The sequence below is a fragment of the Podarcis vaucheri genome (assembly GCF_965113315.1).
Source record: "Podarcis vaucheri genome assembly, chromosome: 2".
In the NCBI taxonomy this organism is placed as follows: Eukaryota; Metazoa; Chordata; class Lepidosauria; order Squamata; family Lacertidae; genus Podarcis; species Podarcis vaucheri.
The window spans coordinates 63,894,302-63,913,201 of NC_138760.1; the positions used below are offsets into that span (position 1 = coordinate 63,894,302).

An 18,900-nucleotide genomic window follows, 5' to 3' on the forward strand; every position below is an offset into this window, starting at 1 on the left:
CACAGCCCAGAATAACTAAGGAGATAGTACAAGAATATTTGGCTAGTTTAGATGTATTCAAGTCTCCAGGGCCAGATGTACTGCATCCAAGAGTATTAAAAGAACTGGCAGATGTGATCTCAGAACCACTGGCAGTCATCTTTGAGAATTCCTGGAGAACAGGCGAAGTCCCGGCAGACTGGAGGAGGGCAAATGTTGTCCCTATTTTCAAAAAGGGGAAAAGAGAGGACCCAAATAATTACCGCCCAGTCAGTCTGACATCAATAGCAGGGAAGATTCTGGAGCAGATCATTAAGCAAACAGTCTGTGAGCACCTAGAAAGGAATGCTGTGATCACCAATAGTCAGCATGGATTTCTGAAAAATAAGTCATGTCAGACTAACCTGATCTCGTTTTTTGACAGAATTACAAGCCTGGTAGATGAAGGGAACGCAGTGGATGTAGCCTACCTTGATTTCAGCAAGGCATTTGACAAGGTGCCCCATGATATTCTTGTAAAGAAGCTGGTAAAATGCGGTCTTGACTATGCTACCACTCAGTGGATTTGTAACTGGCTGACTGACCGAACCCAAAGGGTGCTCATCAATGGGTCCTCTTCATCCTGGAGAAGAGTGACTAGTGGGGTGCCACAGGGTTCTGTCTTGGGCCCGGTCTTATTCAACATCTTTATCAACGACTTGGATGATGGACTCAAGGGCATCCTGATCAAATTTGCAGATGACACCAAACTGGGAGGGGTGGCTAACACCCCAGAGGACAGGATCACACTTCAAAACGACCTTGACAGATTAGAGAACTGGGCAAAAATAAACAAGATGAATTTTAACAGGGAGAAATGTAAAGTATTGCACTTGGGCAAAAAAAATGAGAGGCACAAATACAAGATGGGTGACACCTGGCTTGAGAGCAGTACATGTGAAAAGGATCTAGGAGTCTTGGTTGACCACAAACTTGACATGAGCCAACAGTGTGACGCGGCAGCTAAAAAAGCCAATGCAATTCTGGCCTGCATCAATAGGAGTATAGCATCTAGATCAAGGGAAGTAATAGTGCCACTGTATTCTGCTCTGGTCAGACCACACCTGGAGTACTGTGTCCAGTTCTGGGCACCACAATTCAAGAAGGACACTGACAAACTGGAACGTGTCCAGAGGAGGGCAACCAAAATGGTCAAAGGCCTGGAAACAATGCCTTATGAGGAACGGCTAAGGGAGCTGGGCATGTTTAGCCTGGAGAAGAGGAGGTTAAGGGGTGATATGATAGCCATGTTCAAATATATAAAAGCCTGTCACATGGAGGAGGGAGAAAGGTTGTTTTCTGCTGCTCCGGAGAAGCGGACACGGAGCAATGGATCCAAACTACAAGAAAGAAGATTCCACCTAAACATTAGGAAGAACTTCCTGACAGTGAGAGCTGTTCGACAGTGGAATTTGCTGCCAAGGAGTGTGGTGGAGTCTCCTACTTTGGAGGTCTTTAAGCAGAGGCTTGACAACCATATGTCAGGAGTGCTCTGATGGTGTTTCCTGCTTGGCAGGGGGTTGGACTCGATGGCCCTTGTGGTCTCTTCCAACTCTATGATTCTATGATTCTATGATGTTCACACTTCCAACAGCCTCCTTTAGCCAGTCAGCTAAACTGGGGAATGCTCCCCATTTTAATATCCTTCCAGCACATGAAGTGACCACTTAATTCAACTGATTTCATTCCCTAGGCAGGGATGTGGTCCAGATGTTGCTGGACCACACACTGTCCCCACCCAACTCCCGTCTACTCTGTATTGAAACTGTGTTCTGATGCTCCATCACTTGTGCGTTTGCCACCCTGGCCATAAATTTAACATATACACAATAAACGCCCCTGCCATTGGATATGCTATCTGAGACTGGTGGGAGTCAGGCGTCCACAGCATTTATCCAAGTAAAAGTGCTTTGGCTCCAGCCCTATGAAGTGTTAAAACACATGCACTCAGTCTACAAATTACAGATAGGTAGCCGTGTTGGTCTGCCATAGTCAAAATAAAAAAATTCCTTCCAGTAGCAACTTAAAGACCAACTAAGTTAGTTCTTGGTATGAGCTTTCATGTGCATCTGTGTATCTGAAGAAGTGTGCATGCACACGAAAGCTCATACCAAGAACTAACTTAGTTGGTCTTTAAGTTGCTACTGGAAGGAATTTTTTTATTCAGTCTACAAAAGAATTCTCTTACAGTGAAAGCAGCAGATCCCCTACTGGAATTTTTGTCACTCAGCTTCTTTTTCCTCCTGTTTTTAGCCTCCCATCAGCATGACCAAAAGGCATCTTCGTCACAGCTGCTCCTATTGAGAGGCAATAATTCTCTAACCCTATTAATAACTGCGCCTGCTACCCTACCTCTGCTTCAGAGTATCAGACGAAGTGTGTATTACACACGAAAGCTCATACCTTAAAAGCTTATATTTAGTTGATATTTAAGGTGCCACTAGAATTATTTAAGAAGATTTTTTTTCCCCATCTTGTTATTTATTATGCTACCCTAATGTAAGTAAGCTACTGCACAGGCCTTTTCTACCATTTTAAGCGTCGCCATGGCAACCCCTGACAAGCACAAAATGGTGGCGGGAGGCACGCAGCCCCGCCCGGGACCCCCCGTATGCGCGCGCTACTACTAACCCGCACCTAATCCTACCCTACCGAACCCGACCCGCTTTCCGGCTCCAAGGGAGGAAAAGGCTCGCCTGTCGTAAAAAGAACGCGGCGAAGCGGCAGAGTGCGGAAGTGAGCGACGAGGAGATCGAGATGCGCACGCGCCGGAATCTAGGTCAACGGAGCTGGGCACGCTCGCGCATGCGCCAGAGGGGAAGGAAAAGAAGGCGAGGGTGAGTGTGGGTCAGGCGTTGAGGCAGCTCCTCCTCCAGTCCGCCGCCGCGGAAGTGACTGGGCTTGTTGTGGGGTCGAGGTGGCGCCGCCGACTTGTTTTTCCTTGCCTCCCTCCTCCTCCGCCTGCCCGCCCGCCCGCCACTCGCGTCCTGGCACGAGCCTTCGGGATCCTGAGGTGAGGAGAGAGCGGGGCGACCGACTTGGGGGGGGGGCGGGCGGCATTCGCTCCTGCGCCACAGACGCAACAACAAGGCCCGTTTCGGGGGAGGGCGGGGGGGTCGCGGCGGAGAAACGGCCGCGCACACTTTCAGGGCCTGGAAGGCGTCGGGGCTGCTGCGAGGGGAGTGTTGGAGGCGCGGCTGAGCCAGGATGCGGGAGAGGAGCAGCAGCAGCCGCCGCTAGTCCGCGTTGGCGGCAGTGGGGCGTCCGTTGGGCTCCCTGGCGCCTTCCTTCCCCTGGCAGACCTCACGATGCCTGTGGGGAAGCCGGTGGCAACACTCGAGGGAGGGAGAAAGAAGCGCCTTTTGGTGGTGCTTGGGGGGGGGGGCGAGGAAGAAGCAAAGCCGTAGCCTTCCTAAATCATAAAGCGATGCCAGTAATTAGCCCTTAGCCCCCTAATGCACCCTGAGCTGAAAATCTGCTTCTGACGTAAAAGAGTGCGCGTCCGTGTACGCCTTGAGGACTGTTTATAAACAGCCCTGCAGCTGCTGACAGGTAAATAGACTTATCTGCCTTTCGTTCGCCAGTCAGTGTGCTCGCAGCCAATGGGACAAAACGGTGCAGTTGATGCGCTTTCGCTGCTGGAAGCAGTTACAGATAGGTAGCCGTGTTGGTCTGCCATAGTCAAAATAAAAAAATTCCTTCCAGTAGCACCTTAAAGACCAACTAAGTTAGTTCTTGGTATGAGCTTTCGTGTGCATGCACACTTCTTCAGATACCATACCAAGAACTAACTTAGTTGGTCTTTAAGGTGCTACTGGAAGCAATTTTTATATGCTGCTGGAAGCTTTTCTCTTTTTTTGCCAGGAAGATTTTTTTAAAGGGAGAAAAGAAAAACCATTAACCCACACAGCTAGTATTATACACCTAATGAGTTGTTACTTGATACTTAACATTGTGCTCTTGTGGCTTAGTACACGGACACTTTTCTTCGCAGGGGAAGGGGAAGTGTTAACTTGACTCAATTCTGATTTTTGCCCAGCAGGTTTTGAAAAACAACGGTGTTTAATGAAAAATCTAGAGACCTTCATTGCAAGTTGGAGTGCTGAACACTAGACTGAACAAACGACAGTAGGTATCTTTTTATTTCACAAATAATTGCAGGAGCTCAAATATCATGAGATTTGTTTGCTAAAAATGCATTTTCTGGTATGTATCCAGTGAGCTTGTCATTGAAAGACAGCTTAAGAGTGGTGATGTTAAACCCAATGTCAATTTTCTTTCAGATGGTAGAGATTTTAAATATCCTATTTGATTCTTTGCTTAGTTCTTGAAGATGGTCAGTTTTTCTACACCAATTTTCTATGCAGCAGATAAGGATAGTAGAACTGTTTACATCTTCACATTGATTTTACTGCAGAACTATGAGTTTCAGTTATTAACATATATCTGAATCTGATGCAAAAGGTACATAGTTGCATGGTAAACAACTCTGTGGAAATGTGCCAACTATTTTTTTATTTTCGTTGCTACCATCTGAAGATCACAGGGCAATATACAACTAAAAATGGCAGCTGTTTTTAAATGAGTTATAAAGCAATATAATATGATTATGTTTGCACATCATTCTTAACAGCCATTACATGTTGTTTCCTGTTACTTCAGTCCAGAATACATTATATTTCTATTTCCAAAACAACCCTCAGTTTACATTTGAGACATTAAAACCTGTAACTTGGTTCTCAGTGTCTAAGTTAATACAACTGGGTCACAGCAAGTATGCTGTCTTCATGTTAAATAGTTGTCGGAATACAAGATGACTTTAAACCTGTATAATGGAAAACTAAAGTATTGACAATACATAATATATATGGTAATGTGAGTTATTATGGGACAACTTCTTTCACCTGAGCCTATACTCAATTATTTCAACTGTGTTTTGGATTGGACATTTTATCTTGTCCTTTTTCAAAACTGTACTGTGTCATGACAGAATTGAAAGTTAGTGAAACAAGCAACCTTTTCTATGGTGTCAGTTTCCAGCATATCGGTTTGACTTACAAATGGCAAAGTTTGTGTTCATGAATTCTCGGAAAATACCATGAATTGAGTCAAGTCGTCCACTGTGTTTGCACATGCCACACTATACTTACCAATTTCTATTCCAGCATTTGTACTTTAGCCAGTTTGAGATCATTGGCTGAACCTCTAAGAAGAGGCATATTCTCTTAATTTCTAAATTGTACTTAAAACCCCCTCATCAAAAAAAGAGGTGTACTACTGTCAGATTCTTGGGTTTTTGTTAGATATGGCACTGTTGGGATTTTGTTCTGATCTGGTGTATGGCTTTGTGCATGATCATCTGAAGGCACCCTTGATTTTTATGAAATTATGCTTTATAAAGAAGCATATGAAGTGTGCGTGTCCTCTTTAAAATACCATTTTTAAAAAAGATGCTCTGCAGAGTCACCCAAACTGCTCTATAAATGCTCAATATTCATTCATCGGTTTGGGGATCTTTGCATGATAAATATTTTGTTTAAAATTCTGTGTGTCTATTTTTTATATAAAAAGAAAACTAAATAATCAGAGTAGTATATAAAACAGAATAACCCGTTACATAAAACCATGTCACAATTAAAGCAGAACTAAAAACGCAATTAGGGAGCATATGGTGAAAAGTGTGTTTTAATACAAAAGAATTTAAAAAGCAGTTGAGTCTGCTCTTGAGGGTTTTCTTTTTAATAGGAAATTTTGGGGGAAGGGGAAAGATTGTGGCTTGGATTTTATGTACTGATGGAAAGAGGTGTGCAATGGGTGACTTTCCTCCTTCTGAAAAGCCTCGCCACAAGGCTCAGGGGACTGAGATTTCTGAGGGAAGTCACCAAAGGCACATTCAGAGAGAATGTTGTCTACTCTTGGAAGGTGCCTCCATCTTCTTGTAGTTACCTTCAGTCTCCTGTGCCATAGCTCACCCTATTCTACTGAATAGGCATTTCAGGGGACTGCTAGGGAAAGGAGATGGAAAAGCCATCTTCCGCTCTCCCCCTGCCATCAGGAGTTGGATTCAAACTGTTGTGTATGCAACAGCAGCATCAGTCCTTGGGGAAGGAGGTGGGGCAGAATTGGTGACAAAACTCCAGATTGCTTTTGTACTTGGGAAGTATTTGTAGTTTAAAGGGATCAGTTTGGGGAATCTATAATGGCACCTTATGAGAATGAATGTTCATAATTTAAAAAATAAAAAGGTATGCACATTCCATGATCTTATCCATAATTTATCAGGTGCAGTGATGAAGTTATAAGGTGTTTGTTGGATTGAGGATTGCAGATTGAATGTTAAACATTTTCCACTCCTAAAACTGGAACTTGGTTTCCAAGGAAGAAGAAAATTGATTTGTTTGGTACAGTGGTACCTCTAGTTACGAACCTAATTCGTTCTGGAGGTCTGTTCTTAAGCTGAAACCATTCTTAACATGAGGCGCACTTTTGCTAATGGGGTCTTCTGCTGCTGCCACGCTGGCGGCATGCAACTTCCACTTGCATCCGCTTCGCAACTAGGGGCATCTACTTTTGGGTTAGCAGAGCTCGTTACCCGAAGCATTCGTAAGGAGGACAGTACGTAACCCGAGGTTCCACTGTATCTTCCTCTCTGTGTCAGAATAGGTGAAAATCTGAACTCGGTGCAGTTGTAGTTCTTAAATTCCCACATATTATAGGAAGATTACAAACTCACTCTGAAATTCTGTTTTAGCAAACTAAATTAAAATTTCTTTGATATTTTACCTAGCCTAGAAGTGCAAGCAGACAGATGTGGGTGATTGACTCATGGACGCAGATAACCCAGTTCATTCATCCAGCGTTAACTATAATTTGGACACATTCTTTAGGTAAGAGAATGTTGGTACAAAAATGTATTGTATAGTTTGCTTTGGGTTTAACATTGCCATATTAGTAATAGCTGAATGTTATCCATAAATATTTGTTCATTGATGTGCTTTCTATGCTTTGTGCAGCAATAAACAGGCTATCTATGCTATGATACCCATCGTGTTCTGTTGCTAAATAAACCAGAAATATGTCTTCTGTATGTTTTTCAAATACAATGCAAAAGAAATATCAAGACAACCACTTCATTTCAAAAAATTAATAGTGAAGAGTATTTTAATTTCTGCAATGAGATATTAATTAACTTTTTGTCCAACTGTTACTAACTTTTAAAATCCAGTTCCAGATGTCTGCATCTAATAATGTATCTACAACCAAAATACCGCCTTAATAGTTAAAATACAGTGATACCTCTAGTTACGAACTTAATTTGTTCCAGAGGTCTGTTCTTAACCTGAAACTCTTCTTAACTAGAGGCGTTCTTTCGCTAATGGGGCCTCTTGCTGGCACACAATTTCTGTTCTCATCCTGGGGCAAAGTTCTCAACTCGAGGTAACTCTTCCAGGTTAGCGGAGTTTGTAACCTGAAGCATTTGGAACCTGAGGCATTTGTAACTCGAGGTACCACTGTATATTCATTCGAAGAGTGCCTAACCAGAATACCTAACCTGAATGGGAGTTTTAGAACTTTTGAGAAAAGATTTGCACTTAGCAGTCTGTCAGTGAGAGACAGTTACGATCTCTGCCTTACATCTTCCACTCCTTGTACTTTAGTTATCTTCTGGGCAGCTTTTCTGTGAGCCAAGCTGAAAGAATCTGGCCCATCCTTTATTGGTCAGAGCTGAGTTCCTGACATCCTCTTCTCTCTTGCAGGGAGGAGTCTTAGGTCTTAGAGCAGATTCCCATCCATGTTACTCCGAAGCAAAACCCACTGTATTCATGGGAGTTTATGTTCCAGTGATAACATAAGGAGAGAGCTGCTGGATGATACCAAAGCTCAGCATACTGTTTTCCAGTGTGACCAGCTAGAAAGTCCACAAGCAGGGCATATAGAAATAGCCCTCTCTTGTATTTGCTCCTGAACAACTAGTGTTTTGTGGTAGGGATAATATAATCATCATAACAAGTAGCCATTGACACATGAGTCACCGTAAAGCTAATCGCTTTTAAAGCCCACTAAAGTAGTGACCATCATCATAGCTCGTGGCATCCATTTCCTTTAATTATGCTTTATGTGAAGTATTTTATTTTTTCAGTCCTAAATCTAAACAGCTTCCTTGGAAACAGATTGTTCTGAGAGAGGGGGGAAAGAACCCTTTCTCTGTGCCCTTCTTCCACAACATACTTAATTTTTAAATTTGTCATAACCCCTTTCCTGGTCACCTATTTTCTGAAGACCCCAAATGTTGTTGCATTTCTCTTTAGAGAAGATGCTCCTTATCAGCCTTATTCTTGAGTTTTCGCATTCCTGAATAATTTGATCTCATGCACTTTGATGATCACCCTTAACTCTTAAGTTATATACAGGTATGAAAGAATTAGAAAGTATTGGCCCAATACTAATTCTTAGGAGATTGTACATTTTATTTCCTTCCCTTGTGAGAACTGCTTTCTTCCCATATGTATAAGTGTCCATAGGATTGCAGCTTTAGTTCCCTGTTTTGCACAATACTTTTTGGAGTATCTTTCCCTTTTCTGAACTTTGCCTAACTGCACAGAGATTCATTAGAATCTATTAGAGCCATAGCAGCTTTCCTACAAATATGGACAAATTTAAGAAGCAATCATGGGAAGAAGTCAGCACTACTGAATCCCAGCTTCAAAACTATTTTATGATTTGTTGCTGGGCTGGCATTCCATTCCATTAGTCCAAAGCTCTTTCAGGGCTTTGAATTTTCCTGCTTGTCGCAAGCATGTTAATACAAATTGTGCTTAGCTTACAGAATGGAAATTGCCTGGTCGGCTTGCTAGGCAGGCTCGCCTTCTAATAAGTATTGAGGGGACATCCCTGACCTGCTGCCATTTGCTGGCCTGTCCTCTGTATCTGGTTTCATTCTGATACACTGGACACACCATAACTGAGCCTGGGTGAACCTTGAATTGTTTATCATATTTTTAGTACTTAAACAGTTTTCTTAGTTGAAGTATAAAGGCATATGTTTGGATATAGTCAGGTTTGCCAAGCTTTCATAAACTGCATGGTACATTCTTCTGTGTTAGAAGTCTTGCTCCATTGGCGTTTTTCTTTCATGAAATTAATCAGTTCCAGATATTTTGAATTTCAAACCACTAGTAGGAAGTGATTTACTTGCACAAGTCATAGTTCCAAAACTTAACTGAGTCCCTCATATGGGTTTCCTAGACTTGGCAAGTTGTTTTTTCTTTGGTGGGATGACTTCATAGGTCAGCCATTTTTCTAGGACCCCACCCTGCTCTCGAGTTAAGGAATCTTTTCACACAGACAGGATGACTCATCAATGGGATGGCTGTTCTGACACCATAAAGGTACTTGTGCTAGACAGGAATTTCCACATTCTCTAGAGGTATGTGTGCAAGTGCACCTCTAATTCAAAGCTAGGTGACTTGTACAACGAGCCATTAAGCTGTAGTTGACTTAACATGGGGGGGCAAGCTTGAATCTATTCGGAAACACTTTGGTTCACATGCAATGTTTTTGTCTTAACTATTAATTTGTTCAGAGAAAAGTACCAACTACAGCTTTATAATTTATAGATGTGCAGAATTAGTCGTTCCTACAGTATTGCTCTGCATTCTGGTCAAACTGGCTGCATGTATGTAACCTGAAGCATATGTTAACCCGAGGTACCACTGTAAACCCTTAGCTATGATTTAGCATGGTATGCTAACACTACCATTGTCACATGCTCTTATTTGTTTGTGAGGTAGATTATAAAATGAATACAGTGATACCTTGAGTTACATACGCTTCAGGTTACATATGCTTCAGGTTACAGACTCCGCTAACCCAGAAATAGTGTTGTTGTTTAGTCGTGTCCGACTCTTCCCATGGACCAGAGCATGCCAGGCACTCCTGTCTTCCCAGAAATAGTACCTCAGGTTAAGAACTTTGCTTCAGGATGAGAACAGAAATCGTGCAGCGGCGCGGGGGCAGCAGGAGGCCCCATTAGTTAAAGTGGTGCTTCAGGTTAAGAACAGTTTCAGGTTAAGAACAGACCTCCAGAACGAATTAAGTACTTAACCCGAGGTACCGCTGTACAGCAGTTGCTGCTTTACAGTTTGTGTCATTTTATAGCTATATATTTTGCTTGCTTTGTCAACTAATTATCAGAAAACTATACTATGATTTTCACAGCTGATGTTTTAGAGATGATACTGTAATAGTATCTGAATATTATTACTAAGACTGTAGTCCTAACTTTGCTTACCTGTGAGTAAGGCCTGTTCAGTCAGACTTACCTCAGAGTGGACTTGTGTGCTGTAAATTGTCCTTGTTTGCTAGTAATGTTTTGGTGATTGGAGGGCACATTTAATTATCCCAATAAATGACTGATGCTAGCAGCAACATTCTTTGGGAAACCCCCACCACCACCACCGCTTGCCTGCTATTCATCTTCTCTGAATATAAGTGTTTTTTAGAGCAATGTGAACCTTTAGCTTCAATATGCTATTTATCTTTCCTCTGGAAAAACACCTGTCTGCTCTTTATTTTTTTAAAAATGGATTACTTAAGTGGTCCAGGCCTTCGCCAGGATTAGAGAACCACTTGTTCTAGAGCAGAAAGGTTGATGAACTCCATCTTGGCTCATACTTAAGACCTCTTAGCTTAATTCCCCCCCCCCCCAAAAAAAAAAAAACCCCAGCAACATTGGGTTACATAGTGAGTGCTCATGGTACTCGGAGTAGACTCATTTAAGTTACTAGGTATCACTAAGAAAGAATCATTAATTTTAGTGGGTCTACTCTGCGCAGAACTAGCATTAGATACAACCCATTGTTCCTATGTTATATGTCTGTCTTGGCTGCAAATGTCTGTAACCTATACGGTACAAGATTATCTTTCTTCTCCTCATCTTACATTGCTAAAATATTTTGGGTTGTATCCAATGGTGTCACGCAGCAAGGTGAAGGGGGGAAACCATTTCTAGCAATTCCCCATTTCCCCAAGTCCTAAATACAGTATTGAATTGTAAGATTCTCCAAAACAGATGGGTGCAGGGAGGAAGAAGGGAGAATTTACCAAAATTGTTTCACTCTGCTGGTGAAACGCTCTGCTGGTAAGTGACGCAGTTGGACACACCCCTCTTTGTGTAAGATTAAACCTCTTAATATTTTTATCATTAAGGAAAGGATTTGAACTTCTACCAAAAAAGTTATAATTCACAAAATTAAAAACACCTTTTTAATTGATTTAAAACTTTCATTTGGTTAATCTTAAACAGTGGGCTGGGACCTACTGATGGGCCCTGGGCCACTTTTAGGGAGGCCACAGCATGCCCAGTACTTGAACTACTCTCTTGGCATACCATAAGCTTTTGGTTGAATTATTGTCAGCACTGCCACCATTTTTGCATGCTGAGTAAAAGTTGCCAGGGATGCAAGTTAATAAATATAATAGTAATAATAAACTAGGAATAGAAAGGAAGGGAATTAGGTAGAAGTGAATGTAGAAACAACGGAATGGAGGAATGGCTATTGGAGATAAGATATGAGCTGAGTGCGAAAGGAGAATGGGAGAAGAAATTACAGGAGATGAATAAAAATACCTTTAAAAGGCACGTATAAGGGGGGGATATACTAAAGAAAACTTATTTCCTGTTTCCACTTAAAATTTGGAAGTGGGTGTGATAATCTAGAGCAAATGTTTTAGGAGAGCTGAGCTATGGAACTCCTTACCACAAGAAAAATACTGTAGCCATATGTTTCATATATCACTTAGCATTAGAACATGATGATTCCCAACTAATTATGTCAAACTGTGCTTATACCTGCCACTATTTTTTGACTAGCTTTGCAGCTGAACATGCTTGCAAACCTCCCTGTGATTGGGAACACTACCTTATCACTGTTTCTGATATAGAGACTAGTAAGTGCCTTCATTCCAACTTTGGTAAATAAGAGGAGTGAAGCATGCATGTGCCTCACCCCCCCTTTAAGTTTAAGTCCTTATGCATTGTTTTGAAAAATGGGACAAAGGATCAAACAATATTATAGCTTACAAAAGCAAAGTTGCAAGATATACTTTGGAATTCTAATTATTTTGTTTGTTACGGCCCTATGTACTTTTATAGAGATCTACAGTACTTGAAAACTTACAGAAAGCTTTGCAGCTTCTATACATCTCAACAGTATTGTACCTGAAATCATTTTGCTCTCGGAATGAAGAGGATCAGGCAGACAGCTAAAGCTGAAAATCCAGTTCTTCAAACACTGCAGAGGACAAAAAAGCAGAAAACTGGTTTTTACGACACTCTCTTTGACACATCTCATCCTTTTACCTTGATGGACTGGGGAAGTCTGCCACACCACGTAGTTTTGCATATCTTCCAATGCCTGCCTCTTGTTGATCGTGCCCGTGCATCTTCAGTTTGCCGGAGATGGAATGAAGTGTTTCATATTCCCGATCTCTGGAGAAAGTTTGAATTTGAGCTTAATCAGCCTGCTACTTCATACTTGAAGTCTACTCACCCAGATCTCATTCAACAGATTATTAAACGACATGCTGATCATTTGCAGTATGTCAGCTTCAAGGTAAAGAAGCCTCTTTTGTGTTCTAGTAATAATTAAGAATATTGTATGTACATTGAATTTTAGAATATGTATCTGTCAATTTTAAAGAAACTTATTTGTTTATGCTAGTGTTTGCTTTTTTTTAAGTGTAGAAATATGAAATAGAAATGTGCTGGCAACTGCAAGTTTTCTATGTCTCCAATTCCTATCTTCCCAGGGAAACCAGCGTTAAGAGATAATTTGGGCATCTCCTGGATTCAGGATACTTTTTGTTGTTGTTAATTAGGTAGGGTTTGCTTTTCAAATGCACCTTCAGCATTATTTCTTTACCAATTTCAGTAAGTGAAGCATAGTGTATTTACCACCTACTTGGAGCATTTCAGGTAGAAATGAAAAGTAGAGAGCCTGAAACCAAGGAGATTCAAATTCAGATTTTGGACCAATCACAATTTCTTGGCTTAACCTATTTCACGGTGTTCTTGTGAAGATAAAGTAATAGATTTTCTACATCACCTTGAACCAATTTGGAGAAAGGGTAATAATGTAATAGTTTCAGGTTATTATTCTTATTCTTATTTAGTCACTTGTTAAGTGACTTGCATTAAATAAAAATATATGCACATACATAATGCTGTTGGAAAAAGGGAGAGATTATATAATAGATTAACATTTCATATTATATACAAGAACACACATAAACGGTAACAAAAACATTGGCAGTACTCAAGCAATAAGCAAAGCAATACTTGCACTCACTAATTAGCAGATAAACAAATCTCAAGCCCCTCACTGGTCCAAAAACCATTCACTTCAACTGAACAATACCCCCTCCCACCTCCCCACCAAGACGTCTGGCATCAGGTGGTCACTGTCAACCTTCCTTTGGATTAAACTGAATCACTCCAGACAGCCTAGAAGGTACACTTCCTTCCAGCAGGTTTGGAGTGACATAGACTGCTTGCATTCCTTTTTCAAACACAGGGATGCTGTGTTTTATGAAATCTGCACTAAACTCTGTGTCATGCATGCATTACATAGTTGCTGCTCAAGAATCTCTGGGAAGCATTAATGAAGTTGCAGTACAGAATTTTGGACAGGTGTGCTCACTAAGAATCAAAAGTGCTTTGCAATAACTTCAATGCATGAGTACAAAGCAGCACATGGTCTAGTACTCATTGGCTCTCTACATTGCATAATGAATATAATTTAATGTAATGTTGATTTTCACTAAAGTATTGCATGTTGCCTTTCAGGTTGATAGTAGTACAGAGTCTGCAGAAGCAGCTTGTGACATCCTATCTCAGCTGGTGAATTGTTCTATCAAGACACTTGGCTTGATTTCAACGGCAAAACCAAGTTTCATGAATGTTTCCAAGGTGATATTCCATAGAGTTCTGAACTTGAAATTATGTATGTAAATAAAATGAGGTGGGATCTGTTCTTAAAGTTAGGTTTACTCTGCGTGTAATGAATTTCTAGGGTAATTTGGGGTGAGGTTGGGCAAAGTTTCTAATTGCAGTGGCACGGCAAAGTTTATTGGGACTTCAGTACCAGATTTTTATGCAGGATGTAAAATGAGCATGAGCTTCACGTTTCTTTTAAAATAACATTTGATTGCTCAATGTCAAATTTTTGACTTTCATTAATATATTTATTGTAATTTCCAGTACTCAGCCAGTCAGCAAATGGAGTTAGGAGCTTCCACTCCATAGTGGCCTGGCTGTCAGTTATTTTTTATTTTGTTTGTTGTTTCCATACATTTTTCCTTTGGAAAAAACAAGATTTTGGGATAAAATTTTAAAAGTCATTTTTTTTTTTACATCTGCAGTTGATGGTAATAGATCATTACTTTTTTAGCCTCTCTCTGAGAGCTGTTTCCTAGTTCTGCTGGATCTCTCAGCGGCGTTCGATACCATCGACCATAGCATCCTTCTGGACCGTCTTGAGGGGCTGGGAGCTGGGGGCACTGTTATACAGTGGTTCCGCTCCTTCCTCCTGGGCCGTGTTCAGAAAGTGGTGGTGGGGGATGAGTGTTCAGACCCCTGGGCTCTCACATGTGGGGTGCCTCAGGGTTCTGTCCTCTCCCCCATGCTTTTCAACATCTACATGCGGCCGCTGGGAGAGATCATCAGGAGGTTTGGGCTGGGTGTTCATCAGTATGCGGATGATACCCAGCTCTACCTCTCTTTTAAATCAGAACCAGTGAAGGCGGTGAAGGTCCTGTGTGAGTGTCTGGAGGCGGTTGGAGGATGGATGGCGGCTAACAGACTGAGGTTGAATCCTGACAAGACAGAAGTACTGTTTTTGGGGGACAGGAGGCGGGCAGGTGTGGAGGATTCCCTGGTCCTGAATGGGGTAACTGTGCCCCTGAAGGACCAGGTGCGCAGCCTGGGAGTCATTTTGGACTCACAGCTGTCCATGGAGGCACAGGTCAAATCTGTGTCCAGGGCAGCTGTTTACCAGCTCCATCTGGTACGTAGGCTGAGACCCTATCTGCCTGCGGACTGTCTCGCCAGAGTGGTGCATGCTCTGGTTATCTCCCGCTTGGACTACTGCAATGCGCTCTACGTGGGGCTACCTTTGAAGGTGACTCGGAAACTACAACTAATCCAGAATGCGGCAGCTAGACTGGTGACTGGGAGGGGCCGCCGAGACCATATAACACCGGTCTTGAAAGACCTGCATTGGCTCCCAGTACGTTTCCGAGCACAATTCAAAGTGTTGGTGCTGACCTTTAAAGCCCTAAACGGCCTCGGTCCAGTATACCTGAAGGAGCATCTCCACCCCCATCATTCTGCCCGGACGCTGAGGTCCAGCGCCGAGGGCCTTCTGGCGGTTCCCTCACTGCGAGAAGCAAAGCTACAGGGAACCAGGCAGAGGGCCTTCTCGGTAGTGGCACCCGCCCTGTGGAACACCCTTCCAGCAGATGTCAAAGCGATAAACAACTACCTGACATTCAGGAGACATCTTAAGGCAGCCCTGTTCAGGGAAGTTTTTAACGTGTGATATTTTATTGTATTTTTGTTTTTTATGGAAGCCGCCCAGAGTGGCTGGGGAGGCCCAGCCAGATGGGCGGGGTATAAATAATAAATTATTATTATTATTATTATTATTATTATTATTATTATTATTATTATTGTTGTCTAGATACGCCTTGTTAAAATCAAGGAACTCTTAAATACCTTTTACTAGCCAAATGTAAATGGTATTGCATAGAACCTAAAGGTTTTTTTGTCTCAAGACAAACTTTTTGTTCGTCATGCAGTGAATGTATAACTGCATGCCAATGTTTTCCTTCTCTTTTTTTGTCTGAATAGGCTCACTTCGTATCAGCGCTTACAGTAGTATTTGTCAATTCCAAGTCATTATCTTCCATCAAGATTGAAGACACACCAGTAGATGATCCATCCTTGAAGGTCCTTGTTGCGAACAATAGCGACACTTTAAAATTGCTCAAAATGAGCAGTTGCCCTCATGTTTCACCAGCTGGTAAGTAATCTGAGAAAACAAAAAGTAATATAAAAGTCGCAGTTCATGATTAATTACTTTAATTAACATTTTTATTTAAAAATCACGTTCATAATTATCAAGGCTGCCTCTTACTTTACCAAGTTTATGAAATTCTTTCATCAACTTTTGTCTTTATTACAGAAGAAATAAACTGTAGATATCATTATTAGCATTACATCTGAAAGAGGATCATGACTTGTTTCACTCCAGAGATGATTTAGCCTTATGATTGGGTTGCAGCAAAACAAAACCACCCCCAAAGCAAGAGCCATCTGTGTTGACAATGAACTATTAACTTTGCTTTATTGAGCTGTGTGGATGCTGCCATAGTCTCTGCTACTCAGATGAAATACCTTTGTAGGCCCAGCATAGCGTCTGGAAACTGAAAAAAAAATTAAGAAAATCACAGCTTTATTCTCCATAGACTTCAAATTTTGGTGAATGAATTTCACTAATTGACTATGTCAAGATTTGAGTCCTTTATGCTTGAGTTGCTTGCTTTGTTGATATACTGACAAGTACTGCCTTTCATAGGTGTCAAATCCTTTCGGGTAAATAAAATTGTTGTGAAGGTTTTTGTTCTTGAAACATACTGAGAGAAAATATGCATACAGACAGCAGACTGTACAAAAAAGTTCCATTTTGAAATGCAATTATTTTTCTCAGTGAGCATTCACATTGCTTTCCATAGTGGTTGGAACTTCCAAAAACAGTTCTTTACAAGCATTATTTCGTATCCTAGACCTCAATCTAGAATGATTGCTAAAATATCTGCTGAACAATATGCAGACCTTCTTACCAATAATCCTCATTTAAAACATACATTAATGTTTATATAAATAAGTGATGCATTCAAAAAGATATACATGGCAGGCAAAATCCTAGCCCTTATTATAGGCTACGTACATAATGGCACAATCTTATGAAGCTTCACATAAAAGTTGTTAGATAACAGATTAGGTTAAGAACTTGATGCTGGTTTCTGATAATTGTGATGTCCTGGAATTGGGAATGTTTTTCAGCGTGGTAGAGGTAAACTAAGTTAGAGTCTTTCCTTGTACTCAACTTTTCTTTCCTTTTTGTCATTCCTAGGAATTCTTTGTGTTGCTGACCAGTGTCATGGCCTTAGGGAGCTTGCTCTTAATTACTATCTACTAAGTGATGAATTGTTACTGGCTCTTTCAAGTGAGAAGCATGTTAATCTTGAACATCTCCGTATAGATGTTGTGAGTGAGAATCCTGGACAGATTGAATTTCACGCTATCAAAAAACAAAGCTGGGATGCTCTCATTAAACACTCCCCTAAAGTCAACATTGTGATGTACTTCTTCCTATACGAGGAGGAATTTGATGCATTCTTCAGGGAGGAAACACCTGTAACTCATCTTTATTTTGGCCGTGCAGTAAGCAAATCAATGCTCGGACGTATTGGACTGAACTGCCCAAGGTTGATTGAATTAGTTGTCTGCGCTAATGGCCTGCAGCCCTTGGATGATGAACTCATTCGCATTGCTGAACGCTGTAAGAATCTAACTGCCATGGGGCTTGGTGAATGTGAAGTTACATGTCGAGGCTTCATTGAGTTTGTAAAGATGTGCGGAGGCAGGCTTACCCAGCTGTCCATTATGGAGGAAGTGCTTATTCCAGACAATGACTACAATCTGGATCAAATTCATTCTGAAGTTTCCAAACACCTTGGAAGAATGTGGTTTCCTGATATGATGCCAACATGGTAGAAAAAAAAAAAAAAGGCAAAAGGCCGAATTGGTCAGAACTGGCTGTAGAGGGTGTTGCTTTCTATGCAAATATTTAAATATACTGAATTATTTTCCTCAGTTAATTGCATACCGGCAGTACTATGCCAATCACAAAATGGAATAGAGTATACTGAATAGTGTATACATTGAAAGTATATCCATTAAGTGCTTAGTTTATCCTCCAGTTAATTGGAGTATTTTTAACAGATTTGTATTTAATTGTTAAGCACTTGGTTTAGTACAAGTTACTTTTGTACTAGTATTTCTGGTGTGGCTAAACACTTTGGCCTTCTTGGTAAACTTCTGCCTAATGGGTGTCTGGATTTTGAGTTAAAGTGCTGTTTCTCCTGTTACTGTTCCTTTAATTAAAACCAGTGGTTATATACAACTTGTAAACAACAACAGCTTATAGTATGATGCCTGAGGCCTATATATGTATTAGTATTGTGACAATGCTCAAGCTACAACAGGACAACTGTGTAAATGCACTATTTCACTGTTTTTCCCACCCCCACCCCCCTAACCATCTGAATGCAGCCCTGTTTAGGGAAGCATTTAATGTTTAACAGACTATTGTATTTTAATATTCTGTTGGAAGCCTCCCAGAGTGGCTGGGGAAACCCAGCCAGATGGGCAGGGTATAAATAATAAATTATTATTATAATTATTATAACCAGTTTATAACCAGTTGAAAAATTGCTTATGGACTTAAGTAACTGTATAGGTGGCACTGCAGATGGCAGCCATAGTGATCACAGCAAAGTCAGTTCGGAAACATCTCAGCCTTCCGCCACTTGTAAATTAAGTTATCCTCTTCAGCAATCACTGCCCGTACATGTGCTGTAAGCACAGCTTGAAGCGTGGTAGAATTGCAAGTTCACTTTTCTCCAGGAGCTTTTCTCATCATGCCAGCCTGATACAAGCAATCATTTGATTTTTCTTCTCTGCCGAACAACCCACAAAGAGAACTCTTACTACTTCCTGTACAGGATTCCATTATGTAAATAAAACAGATACCAGCA

The 18,900-nt window shown here is 41.2% G+C and overlaps 1 protein-coding gene across 3 annotated transcripts; it reads left to right on the forward strand.

The window, feature by feature from the left end:
- The first annotated feature begins 2,822 nt into the window (after nucleotides 1-2,822).
- Nucleotides 2,823-18,551, forward strand: LOC309525898 (F-box/LRR-repeat protein 21-like). Of its 3 annotated transcripts, none has more exons than XM_082211648.1 (7): nucleotides 2,823-3,031; nucleotides 4,061-4,146; nucleotides 6,806-6,905; nucleotides 12,173-12,632; nucleotides 13,865-13,987; nucleotides 15,929-16,100; nucleotides 17,214-18,551. In XM_082211648.1, exons 4-7 carry the CDS (start codon nucleotides 12,261-12,263, stop codon nucleotides 17,855-17,857), a joined length of 1,311 nt encoding a protein of 436 aa, XP_082067774.1. In that variant the 5' UTR covers nucleotides 2,823-3,031; nucleotides 4,061-4,146; nucleotides 6,806-6,905; nucleotides 12,173-12,260; the 3' UTR covers nucleotides 17,858-18,551. The 3 variants fall into 3 exon arrangements, with proteins under 3 accessions (XP_082067774.1, XP_082067775.1, XP_082067776.1); XM_082211649.1 differs by having other exon boundaries at nucleotides 6,811-6,905; XM_082211650.1 differs by lacking the exon at nucleotides 6,806-6,905.
- The last annotated feature ends 349 nt before the right edge of the window (nucleotides 18,552-18,900 follow it).

What these genes read in the sequence shown, in the direction of transcription:
- LOC309525898 (XM_082211648.1), top strand. Translation starts at nt 12,261, where the DNA reads ATGAAGAGGATCAGGCAGACAGCTAAAGCTGAAAATCCAGTTCTTCAA. An exon ending in TGCAGTATGTCAGCTTCAAG is followed by an intron (nt 12,633 to 13,864) that starts GTAAAGAAGCCT and finishes GTTGCCTTTCAG; the next exon opens with GTTGATAGTAGTACAGAGTC. An exon ending in CCCTCATGTTTCACCAGCTG is followed by an intron (nt 16,101 to 17,213) that starts GTAAGTAATCTG and finishes TGTCATTCCTAG; the next exon opens with GAATTCTTTGTGTTGCTGAC.